This window comes from Neoarius graeffei, chromosome 1, assembly GCF_027579695.1.
Source record: "Neoarius graeffei isolate fNeoGra1 chromosome 1, fNeoGra1.pri, whole genome shotgun sequence".
NCBI classification, from domain to species: Eukaryota; Metazoa; Chordata; class Actinopteri; order Siluriformes; family Ariidae; genus Neoarius; species Neoarius graeffei.
In genome coordinates this window covers 359,419-371,707 of record NC_083569.1, presented here as the reverse complement: position 1 = coordinate 371,707, position 12,289 = coordinate 359,419, and the positions used below count along the sequence as shown (strand labels likewise).

The 12,289-nt window shown below is 43.2% G+C and overlaps 1 protein-coding gene across 4 annotated transcripts in view; it reads right to left on the bottom strand.

The window, feature by feature from the left end:
* Nucleotides 1-462: 462 nt before the first annotated feature.
* arhgef18a (rho/rac guanine nucleotide exchange factor (GEF) 18a) overlaps nt 463-12,289 on the bottom strand; it is a 41,150-nt gene continuing 29,323 nt past the window's right edge. Inside the window, exons 8-19 of one of the 4 annotated variants that reach the window (XM_060927148.1) lie at nt 12,092-12,177; nt 11,718-11,896; nt 9,394-9,464; nt 9,133-9,312; nt 7,591-7,713; nt 5,602-5,692; nt 5,443-5,509; nt 5,306-5,353; nt 4,716-5,180; nt 4,196-4,466; nt 2,223-2,321; nt 463-2,126 (exon numbers count right to left, since the gene is read on the bottom strand). In XM_060927148.1, coding sequence (XP_060783131.1) covers nt 1,999-2,126; nt 2,223-2,321; nt 4,196-4,466; nt 4,716-5,180; nt 5,306-5,353; nt 5,443-5,509; nt 5,602-5,692; nt 7,591-7,713; nt 9,133-9,312; nt 9,394-9,464; nt 11,718-11,896; nt 12,092-12,177 — 1,808 coding nt within the window. In that variant the 3' untranslated portion in view covers nt 463-1,998. Of the gene's footprint in view, nt 2,127-2,222; nt 2,322-4,195; nt 4,467-4,715; nt 5,181-5,305; nt 5,354-5,442; nt 5,518-5,601; nt 5,693-7,590; nt 7,714-9,132; nt 9,313-9,393; nt 9,465-11,717; nt 11,897-12,091; nt 12,178-12,289 lie in introns of all 4 variants that reach the window. The other 3 variants (XM_060927141.1, XM_060927162.1, XM_060927155.1) reach the window with 3 other exon arrangements.

Below are 12,289 nucleotides of genomic sequence, written 5' to 3'. Positions count from 1 at the left end.
CAACAATAAGGCATGGGGGTTTCCTTTGGAAATTCCTGAACGCACGTCTGCACTCAAGCCGAGCGGCAATGTAAGTAAACGGAAGTGGACTCAACTCGAGTGGGTTGTTTGGCTAAAATGACGTCATGCGCCGAGTGGTCGCAGAAATTCGCCGCGATCCGCACTAACTTATTTTAATTATTACTTATTAACAATACTTCTCGGGACCAGAAGAAAATTACAGAGGGTTTTTTTTAACATATAAAGTTTCAAATGTGCATAAAATTGAAAACCTTTACCTCTGAGCTTTAAACAGATGAACAGCTGTTTGAAAATGTTCCAGAATGGCTGGTTTTAATTTAATCAACAGCACTGTGGGGTTAGCAGAGCTCGTTAGCCTCGAAGCTGCTACAAGGTTAACGAGTGAGCGATTTCGCTTTTCTGAGGCAAATTATCAGCTTCAATCACGACAAACAAAAAATATCCACCGAAAAATAGGCTTTAATTAATCCAAAAAGGATCATAACTTATGATCTGGGTAAATTTCCACCATGTTCGAACCGAAGCGTTTGCTCACACAGAGCGTGTCTTAAAACCCCAAATGCTTCTGAAGACGGAGTCTGCTGCTTCATAAAATTCTCTCAGATCATTCTCTGGGAAAATCAGTGGTTAAAAATTAAAAAAGAAAACCCAGGCAGACCAAATCAATCAACTGGATACAGACACGCTACTGGGACACCAGGCGGAGCAGTTAGAATTGGTTTGGGGTCAAATCTCAAAGTGTGGGTGAAGAAACGGACACAAAACCGACGGAATAATCAACGTTAAGAAGAACAGTATTTAAAAACTATATTTGTGCACCTGATGGATGTGGAAGTGAAAACACTGATGCAGATTTATACATTAAAACAAATCAGCATTGTTTATTGTCTGAATAGTAATTTTTAACCTAAATTTGACCTAAAAATCCATCCGTAAGCTGCAAAAAAAAAAATCTTTCATTTTTAAAAAGATGTAAATCTCACCAAGTGGCGAGCGGAAGTCAACACGAAACAGGATTAGAACACAGCCATGTTCACGTTCCTTGTTGGTTTATATCAAAGCTTTAACTCTGAGGGTTTAAAAACACAAAGTACAGAAATGCAAGATTTAAATTTCTCCCTTTTCAGTTTTAAGACTCAAAGTTTTTGGTTTCAAACTTACTTTTTTCCAGAATTTAAAAAACAAACCCCTCACATTACTAAAACATTTGTGGACAAATTCTTGATCCAGAAGGAAATTTTTCTGAAACATAAGACTGAAAGTACGGAGCCCCCGAGGGTCACGGTGGAGATCTTTTTAAGCTTCTTGTCTGTTCCTTTGTAATGTGAGATTTAACGCAAACGAACTGCGAAGAAACACAAGTTGCTTTTTTCTTTTAAATAATAAAATAAAATAAAAAAAAAAATCTCCCCCATGACCCCTAGGGGGCGCCTTATAAAAGTACTGAGGTGTTTTAGAAACAGAAAATGGACATCATTTAAAATAAAAAAAAAAAAAAAGCACACATTCATCATCTTGAAGCTTCAGATCTATCTGGGTGCCAAAACTTTAAAGCAAAAATCTTTACAAACATCAGAAACTCTTCCCCCCAAAAAAAAATAATAATAAAACTGCTCATGTTGATAATTCTTCTCTCGAACAGCATTTTGTGATTCGTTGTTCATTTTCAAATATTCTAAGTTCCCTGAATGTGAGGTCGTGATATTTACAGATTATAGTTATTTACAAAAAACGTCTCCGATCTGGAATTCTCCAGTGTTTTGTGTTTGTAAAATTTTTTTTTTTTTTACAAAAAATGAAAGTGCTGTAAAATGACAGTGGGAGTAAAACATTAAAAATATTTTCCTTCACCAGCTTCGAAAATTAAAACCAGTCCCTGTTTAAAGCCACAGAAATTCCACTGATCATGTTTTGTTTTGTTTTGAACTGTTGAAGTCGAAGCGTCCGAGTGTTTAAATGCTCGGAGATGATTCGGAGTTAAAAGAAGAAAATGTCCTCCTGGTTGCCGCTCCTGGTTCTCTGGTGGTTCTGCGGCTGAGTGGATTTTCGGAGAGTGTTTGCTGAATGTGGAGGTTTCAGGTTCGGAGTGAGTTCTGGATAAACGTCTGAAAATCAGCAGAGTGACACAAACATTTATACTCCGGCTCCTTCACACTAACACACACACACACACACTCGTGTTTAATAACTGTGTGTGTTACCTGCAGCGTGTGTGCGGCTCATGGTTTTCATCGCTCGTAAACTTCCTCCGTCTTTTCCTGACACTTTAATGGGAAAAACTTCAGAAACTTCTATTGAGGCTGAAATCACACACACAATTATTAGTTTGCCTGTGGGGGGTAAAAGAGCAACTGGACTTGCGTGAAGATTCTTGAAGACGTTTAACTTCTCATCCGAAAGGCTTCTTCAGTTCTGTCTGACTAATAGGGAGTATCAGCTATTTATCCTCTCATGGATGAAAAGCAATCCTAAGGTGTGGTTGAGTCCTCCTGTTGGTGTGGGTCACTGGGGGCTGGGTGTGAACGGCCTAGAGAGTCGTTGGGGTGATCAATGGTTTGTTGGTTCTCTCGGTCCTCCTGTGAGTCGCTGAAAACAGCTGGGTTTTGGTGTGCATTCAGTTGTCTGGGAAGTGTGCCAAGGACTGCATTCCAGGTGGCTGATAAATGGTGTCTTAAGGCCAATTTATGCTGACAACGCAGTCTTCGCAGATGGTGTCGCAGATGGCATCTGCGTAGCCCCCCCCTTCGCAGACGCTCTGTGCGCACCTCCCAAAAATTGTGACCACCGCAGACAGCCTTGCACACAAGAGGGCTCTGATTGGTCCACTCTACATCCGCTGTACACGCACTTCCGCTTCCCTACTTTCCCGGTTTGTTTTGTTTTCACGACCGCCATTTTTAAAAACACGAGCGAAGATGGAGCAGCACGAAGAGCGGTTGATCGAGGAAGTGAGGAAGTACGTACATCTATACGACTCCAGTTCTAGTCATTATAAGTAACCGGAGGATAAACACTCCACTAACCACACCCACCAACTACTCCTAGCGATTTCACGACCTCTTGCGTTGTGGCGGTGAATAACATCGCGCACGCCTATTACTCCCCGCTCAGCGATAAATTACAACTGTCTGCGAAAAGCTATCTGCGAAAGCCTTGTCGGAAGAGCATGCAGAGGCTCTTAGACCCCCACCTCTGTTCAGCGATGGCCGTTCCAGGTTGACCAAAATGGCTTCTTTAACTCCTCGCTCATACCAACGATCCTCTCTGGCTAAAATGCGTACGCTGCGATCCTGAAATGAGTGTCCTTTGTTGTTAAGATGAAGGTAGAGCTCAACATGGCCCAACACAGGAGAGCCAGTTCCTCCGGCCAGGACTCTGCTGTCTACCTTCATCTTAACAACAAAGGACACTCATTTCAGGATTGCAACGTACGCGTTTTAGCCAGAGAGGATCGTTGGTATGAGCGAGGAGTTAAAGAAGCCATTTTGGTCAACCTGGAACGGCCATCACTGAACAGAGGTGGGGGTCTAAGACATCATTTATCAGCCACCTGCAATGCAGTCCTTGGCACACTTCCCAGACAACTGAATGCACACCAAAACCCAGCTGTTTTCAGCGACTCACAGGAGGACAGAGAGAACCAACAACCCATTGATCACCCCAACGACTCTCTAGGCCGTTCACACCCGGCCCCCAGTGACCCACACCAACAGGAGGACTCAACCACACCTTAGATGAGCTTTTCATCCATGAGAGGATAAATACCTGATACTCCCTACCAGTCAGACAGAACTGAAGAAGCCTTTCGGATGGGAAGTTAAACGTCTTCAAGAATCTTCACGCAAGTCCAGTTGCTCTCTTTTACCACCCACAGTTTACTCTGACCTGGATGACTGAGAATCTTCACAGACATTATTAGTTTGAATTTAACTCGTCTGAATCAAACGAATCTGAGCGTGTAACGTTGGTACGATCCTGGAACGGTGACTCACACCAGCAGTTACACTCGTGCAGTGGCAGAAAAGTGTGCGAAATCGATTTAAACACCAAAAAACGACAACTTTATTGATGATGTGAATGAAGTTTAGCTGCAGCTCTGTATGAACACACTCGGAGTTCCTCAGGGTTCCGTTTCAAGCCCTACTGTGTTCCCGTTCTACACTGTGTGTGTTACCTGCGCTGTTGGTGCGATGGTGTGAGCTCTTGCTCTTCTCCTTTCCTTTGCTGATGGCGAGTTTAGTTGGGATTTGCTGCTGGACGCTGCTGGGCTTCAGCGCCTGGTTGGTGGTGCTCACCAGCTGGATGGGAACGTCAGCTTTAGCGCTCGACGTCACACTCATGCTCTCTCTGCGAGGAGGGACCAGCGGAGGGTGCTCGTGTAGAAGACCCGGCTGCACGAGAGATCGGTTGCTGAGCATATCGTCAGATGAATACGGAACGGCGAGCTGAACAAAAGAGGAACATATACAGGAGTTCATGTCCATCACAAAATAAACCAAGTCTAATCACAAATAAAACTCAACACCTTCTGCTGTTCCTATAGCAACACAACAGAACAGGCGACTGAGCGTAAACCAGTCACAGGAACACAGGAAGGAGGCGTGGCCTGTGAGGGGGTGGTCCTAGGGCTAGGGCTAGTGCTAGGAGGTGTGACCACTCTGTGTGTGTGGTCATAGTAAAGGAGGATATTTCACCTTTGGTGCATGCAAGGCTCCGCCCTGGTTGGTATGGCCCTTGTGTTGTATGAATCTCCTGACATCCTGCTCCAGTTTCTCCCGGTTCTTCTCCACGGTGCGAGTGCTGTCCCTCAGACGCTCCAGGTCCTGCTGGTACTCCTCCCGCCTCCGGCTCAGGACGTCCCTCTCGGCACACAGCCACGCCTCCTGTTTGGCACACTCTTCCATGCGGCACTTCAGCTCCTGTTCGCGCTCGTGAATGTCCAGCAGGTGGCGCTGATGCTCGCGAGCCCACGCCTCCTGCTGCTGCTTCTGCTGGATGTGGATCTTCTGCAGATGGAGGAGGTCCTCACGCTGCTTCTCCAGGTGGCGCTGTCGCTCCTGATCCTGGATGGAGCTGAAACGCTGACGGGATGAACGATCGCGTTCCGACTGAGCCGCACGCAGAACCTCCAACTCGGTGTCCTGCTGAGAGACCAGCGCCTGACACACACACACACACACACACACACACACACACACACACACACACTTCAGTCAGCTGATCAGTGTCTTTACGCTACTTAACTATGATTTCTCAAATAAATTTATACATTTTTTTTCTTTACCTTCAGGCTGTACAGCGTCCGTATCACTTTATCTGCACTCTCAATCCACTGGGACACACACACACACACACACAGTAAGTTCAGGGTAACTGTGTATTATTTTAATGATTAAAGTGGGAGTGAGAGCAGTTCAACACCTCAGCTTTAAAGGTGTGTGCTGGAGGAGGAGGAAGAGTGGAGCAACCTTCATCATCATCATCATCATCATCAACCTGAAAACCATGCAGAGATGAAGATCAGACCAGAGAGAGAGACACACAGATAGATAGGTAGGTGTGTGTGTGTGTGTGTTACACACAGATTCTACCTCCAGTGGATCGAGGTAAAGGTCTCTGAGATGAGGATCTGAGTTTGGTCTCTGATCTCTGGACCGAAACCCATCACCACCTGCAGCACACAGTAATAATAATCATAATAACTTTACATACATGTCAACCTATACGGAATGTCCGTATTTTATACGGATTTGATTCAATAAACGTAGTATACGGGCGTACAAATAAAGTTATACGGATTCTTTAAAAAAACTTCAATATTTATTTAGAGCTATAATCAATTCCCACGATGATAAAAGAGCGCATAACATTTACAAACGTACTGTACACCACAGACAGCCAGTAAAGAGTCTTATGAAATCGCGCGTTATCTTGTGGTAGCGAGACTTCGTTCCACTTTTGATCATGTGCACACCGCATTGCGAGAATCCCGCCAACCGGGAAGTAACATTTTGTTTGAAAAGCGTATTTCCACCTGAGCGACTTTCACTAGCGACTGAAAAGATTCTGAATGGGCGCTCCGGCAAGATCAGCACAGACACTTGCTGTGACGTGCAGCCTCGTGAGGTATTGAGGTATTTCACTCACGTGACCAAGTCATGTGATGCTGCCATTTTGGACGGCACGAATCAGTTTGAATGCGACAAACGAAAAACATAAAAGAAAAAGGAGCGAGATGCAGAAAACACCTTCACTATCCAGCGACGTAGGGCATTTACAGGGCGAGCAGAGGGAGAGGGATTTGCAAAAATTGAGGTTAGCAGGCTTAGAGAACGACGTTTACCTGCTTCCACCAGGATTGTTCACTGACGTACGGAAGTACACGAAGCCCTCGTCTTTACCTGACTTCGGCCCACATGATCTGTATACCTATGTCGTTAAAAACCAGGCTGGGTAACATGCCTACATCAGCGGGTCGTCCCTGGAGCCGGTGGTCGCCATCTTATTACAGCTAAGGTTTGTTCACATTTTCATTTACTTTCGGTCCTCAGGATAAACAAAATGTTATTAAATGTCATTGAAATAACTTCTTAGTCTGTTGAGACATGGCCCGTTATAAATTTGCTGTTACCAGGCAATGACCAAGAACTGTATTATTAGGGTCGGTGTCTGTGTTGTAGCAGTGCACTAGCAGCTAGCTGTTAGCACTAGCTAATGTCAACATCATCATAGCTGGTATGTTACTGTAGCAATGTTTACGTTCAGTCATTTGGATGACTGTTAAAACCTTTCAGTCTCAAGTTTTTCCTTTACTGGATTTACTAGTTTACTGAGCTAGTGCGCTCGGGCAAGCTGGGAGCTAGCGCGCGCTAGCCAGCGCACGCTATCTCAGTAAACTAGTAAATCCAGTAAAGGAAAAACTTGAGACTGAAAGGTTTTAACAGTCATCCAAATGACTGAACGTAAACATTGCTACAGTAACATACCAGCTACTATGTTGTTGACATTAGCTAGCTTGCCGTCCAAAATGGCGGACACCGGGGCGTCATGTGACCCTGTGACGTCAGGTGAAAAACCTCAATTGGTGCAGAGCGCTAAAAAAGCTGTCATGGAGGACAATTCAGAACATTAGAGTGACACTTTGTGTTTTTGTCGAACATTGGAGCTTTGTATTCATTCTGAAGGTTTATTGTTATTAATATTGAATAAAAAGTAACTGGGATATATCATTAATTATCATTCAAATTTTAGGTAAATTATTTTAATTTGCATCTTATAAGGATTTTATAAGGGAAATACGGATTTTGGAGGTTGGTTATACAGGTTTGATTGACCAAAGGTTGACGTGTACGACTTTAACACCTGTATCTGTAATTATTTTCTTTCACTGGGTTACGATGATAAATTCATCTCGTATCCAACACAGTGTACGAAGAGACGCTCCAGTGCTGCTTTTTATTTTCTTCACTCTCAAGTTAACACAAGCTACGGTACAGCATCCCGCTGTGTGTGTGTGTGTGTGTGTGTGTGTGAGAGAATCATTTACGTTATATTTGATATAAATGTTACTTTTTGTCATTCTGTAGTTTCCAGGCAGGGTTTGTGACCTTCTGCGCAGCTCATCATCACTCTCTCCAGACCGAGGAATAAAGTTCATCTCACCATCTATCAGCTGTTTCTGTAAATACTCAGCTGGAAAACACACACACACACACACACACACACACACACACACACACACACACACACACACACTGTTTGCATTAGGTGTATAGCTTTGGTGGATTTTCATCATTAACCCTGTGGGGTCGAGAACTTCTCCGGTGAAGCTCGGCAGGTTATGGATTTAGATAAATATCTTCACCAGTTTTTTTTTAAAATCATACAAGCCTGATAAACATATCGACAGAAACTTTATACCTTCCTCTGTGCCCACTGCCAAATATTATAGTTTTTAAATTCCCTAAATTAGATGAAACCTAAAACTCGTCCCCTTCCTCAGTCACCGGAGTCGGAGCGCTGAGCGCACACTTACACATTCATAAAAGACTGTTCCCACGGTAACAGCATAATGATCACTTTCACGCTCAGTTTCGATTGGGTTCTCTCAGGAACGCCCACCGTAAACAGGATAAAATCTGTCAGACACAGTTCAGGCTATCTGGAGGTAAAACTTGTTGCGAGATGGCATGAGGATTTTACGCGCTTCAAACGGTTCAGGACAGCGAGTCAGTTCAATCTTGAGAACTCGGACACTGACGATGACTGGTGCCTTTTTTTTTATTTCGACTTGATCCAGCTGAAAATCAGCTGGAGTAAGTGTCAATATTTCTTCTCTGGCTGATCGGTTGATATCCCTGCGCTGTAGCGCAAACACAGAAAAAAAAATGACTGAGCAATTTTTCCAGAGTTAAAAGTATTTTCCTCAAAAATAGTTAATTTAGCTTGATTTCGAGTTGAGAGAGTAAAACCAGATAAATGAAGGTGTTGTAAAAGTCAGTTTTAGAATTGTGTTGGAATGTGTGAAAAAACATGACCTTACCCATCGGGACTCGACCTGATGGGATTAAGAGTCGGCACTGGGAGGAGTTTTCACTCTTTTCATGGAATGGAATAGAATTTTTTACCCTTCTCATTGAATACCCCTCCCACTCCCAGCCTTTTATCCCAAAACAACAGGAAATACATTTTTTGACGGCCAGTTAATTGTCCAAATCAATGGAGCAAATTTTTGTGCTTGATCAGACTGGACAGAATCACCTCAAGTGACCAAAACGGTTCGACACTATGGTTAAAGGTCATGTTTTTACACACATTCCAACACAGTTCTAAAACTGCTTTTTACATCATCTTCGTTTATCTGGTATTTTTTAAAGTACAATCATGACATACAGACTACAGAGATATTATTGTAGCTGAACTTGTGCTGGATATGAAAAAAAAAAGTCATATGACTGAAAATACTGCTTAGATTTGTTGAAATTGACAAAACCAGAGTGTGACAATCATTAGTGCCAGAAAGAATACCCTCAGAGCCCAAAGGGTTAAAAAAACCAACACAGACCATCTGATCATCGTTTAAAGAGACAGTGAGCGAGTGAGCGAACCCACCCTGTCTGATGGCAGTGTTGATGAGCAGCTCCCCCTGTAGGAGCTCAGGAGCAGAACCTCGCAGCAGCAGGCGTCTCACTGTAGTCGAGTTCTCCGTCGAAACCTCCGACAGGTCAGAAATAATTTGCAGCTTCTGCCTGAGGATCTCCTCAATCTGACCATCTTTCTTACACAGCTGGTCTACACACACACACACACACACACACACACGTGAATGTTTATTATTGTGTGTGTATTACTGTGCTGTAACTGTACTGTTACCATAAAGCGCTTGGAGTTTTTCAGGATAAACGTTTTCATGCTCCATGAGCTCTTCGTCCACATGCGGACACCTGAGGGACACAGTGAGAGAGAGAGAGACGGGTGAGGGACGTACTGAAACACTGATCATCAAAACAAACTCTAAATAAAACTAAATACATTAAAGAATAATTGTGTTCTTCCTTAGTTTTGACATTTATGGTTTCATTTTATTTTAAATTTATTTAACAGACTTTCCATATGTTTAAACTTCTCCCCTCCGGGAGACGCTACAGATCACTGCACGCAAAAACAACCAGACAGAACAGTTTTCTCCCTCAGGCTGTCTCTGTGATGAACAGCTAAAACCGGACTCAAATATCAGCGACATCAACTGTGAAATATCTGCACACTCATCCCGTCATTCTGTGCACACTGTATATTTATATTTACCAAGTCATCCTTGCACTATGCACCATTTTGCACCAAAAGATTAAAAAAAAAAAAAAGTGTGTGTATTTATATACACAGTGGTGCTTGAAAGTTTGTGAACCCTTTAGAATTTTCTATATTTCTGCATAAATATGACCTAAAACATCATCAGATTTTCACACAAGTCCTAAAAGTAGATAAAGAGAACCCAGTTAAACAAATGAGACAAAAATATTATACTTGGTCATTTATTTATTGAGGAAAATGATCCAATATTACATACCTGTGAGTGAGTGGCAAAAGTATGTGACCCTTTGCTTTCAGTATCTGGTGTGACCCCCTTGTGCAGCAATAACTGCAACTAAACGTTTGCGGTAACTGTTGATCAGTCCTGCACACCGGCTTGGAGGAATTTTAGCCCGTTCCTCTGTACAGAACAGCTTCAACTCTGGGATGTTGGTGGGTTTCCTCACATGAACTGCTCGCTTCAGATCCTTCCACAACATTTCCATTGGATTAAGGTCAGGACTTTGACTTGGCCATTCCAAAACATTCACTTTATTCTTCTTTAACCGTTCTTTGGTAGAACGACTTGTGTGCTTAGGGTCGTTGTCTTGCTGCATGACCCACCTTCTCTTGAGATTCAGTTCATGGACAGATGTCCTGACATTTTCCTTTAGAATTCGCTGGTATAATTCAGAATTCATTGTTCCATCAATGATGGCAAGCCGTCCTGGCCCAGATGCAGCAAAACAGGCCCAAACCATGATACTACCACCACGTTTCACAGATGGGATAAGGTTCTTATGCTGGAATGCAGTGTTTTCCTTTCTCCAAACATAACACTTCTCATTTAAACCAAAAAGTTCTATTTTGGTCTCATCCGTCCACAAAACAACATTTTTCTAATACCCTTCTGGCTTGTCCACATGATCTTTAGCAAACTGCAGACGAGCAGCAATGTTCTTTTTGGAGAGCAGTGGCTTTCTCCTTGCAACCCTGCCATGCACACCATTGTTGTTCAGTGTTCTCCTGATGGTGGACTCATGAACATTAACATTAGCCAATGTGAGAGAGGCCTTCAGTTGCTTAGAAGTTACCCTGGGGTCCTTTGTGACCTCACCGACTATTACACGCCTTGTTCTTGGAGTGATCTTTGTTGGTCGACCACTCCTGGGGAGGGTAACAATGGTCTTGAATTTCCTCCATTTGTACACAATCTGTCTGACTGTGGATGGGTGGAGTCCAAACTCTTTAGAGATGGTTTTGTAACCTTTTCCAGCCTGATGAGCATCAACAACGCTTTTTCTGAGGTCCTCAGAAATCTCCTTTGTTCATGCCATGATACACTTCCACAAACATGTGTTGTGAAGATCAGACTTTGATAGATCCCTGTTCTTTAAATAAAACAGGGTGCCCACTCACACCTGATTGTCGTCCCATTGATTGAAAACACCTGACTCTAATTTCACCTTCAAATTAACTGCTAATCCTAGAGGTTCACATACTTTTGCCACTCACAGATATGTAACACTGGATGATTTTCCTCAATAAATAAATGACCAAGTATAATATTTTTGTCATTTGTTTAACTGGGTTCTCTTTATCTACTTTTAGGACTTGTGTGAAAATCTGATGATGTTTTAGGTCATATTTATGCAGAAATGTAGAAAATTCTAAAGGGTTCACAAACTTTCAAGCACCACTGTGTGTATATATTTCCCCCCCTTGTCTATACATATATTTACCCTTCTACATGTGCATAGCTTTTTGTTTGTTTTTTGTCTACGCTTTTTTTAATCTGTTTGTACTGAGAGAGCGAAGTGAAACTGGAGTCAAATTCCTCGTGTGTGTTCACATACCTGGCAATAAAAGTGATTCTGATAACTAAATGTTTATTATACTGTACTCACTTCTCGATCGTTTCCCAGATCTGCTGTCTCCAGCTGTGCCGCTCTTCAGCTGTCGAGGTGTGGAACTCATACAGTTCGGCTTTTACATCAGATGCTGAGATCAAATACATCACCAGGTCACTGTGAGCCGCTTCCCTCACGATCAGCCTGGACAGGGGAAGAACAGCAGGCTTCCCATCCTAACACACACACACACACACACACACACACACACACACACACACACACACCCCTCAGGTTACAGAAAGCCCAGGCCAGTGTGTGATCAGCAGAGTGTAAGACAGACTTTATCATCCTGCACTCACATTTGTGAACGTATGAAGGTCGTGTGTGTGTGTGTGTGTGTGTGTGTGTGTGTGTGCGCACGCGCTCACCTGAGAAGCGAATATGTATTTCTGATCTTTCTCCTGCTGCAGCAGCAGTAGTAAATCAGGCAGCAGAACCATGATGACATCCAACACTACCAAACACAAACCACCATCAGTGTTCAATTTACACAGAAACACCCAGTGAGACCACCAGGGGGCAGTATGTACAGACACACCCAGCCCTGGGACAACCACGCCCCGGGA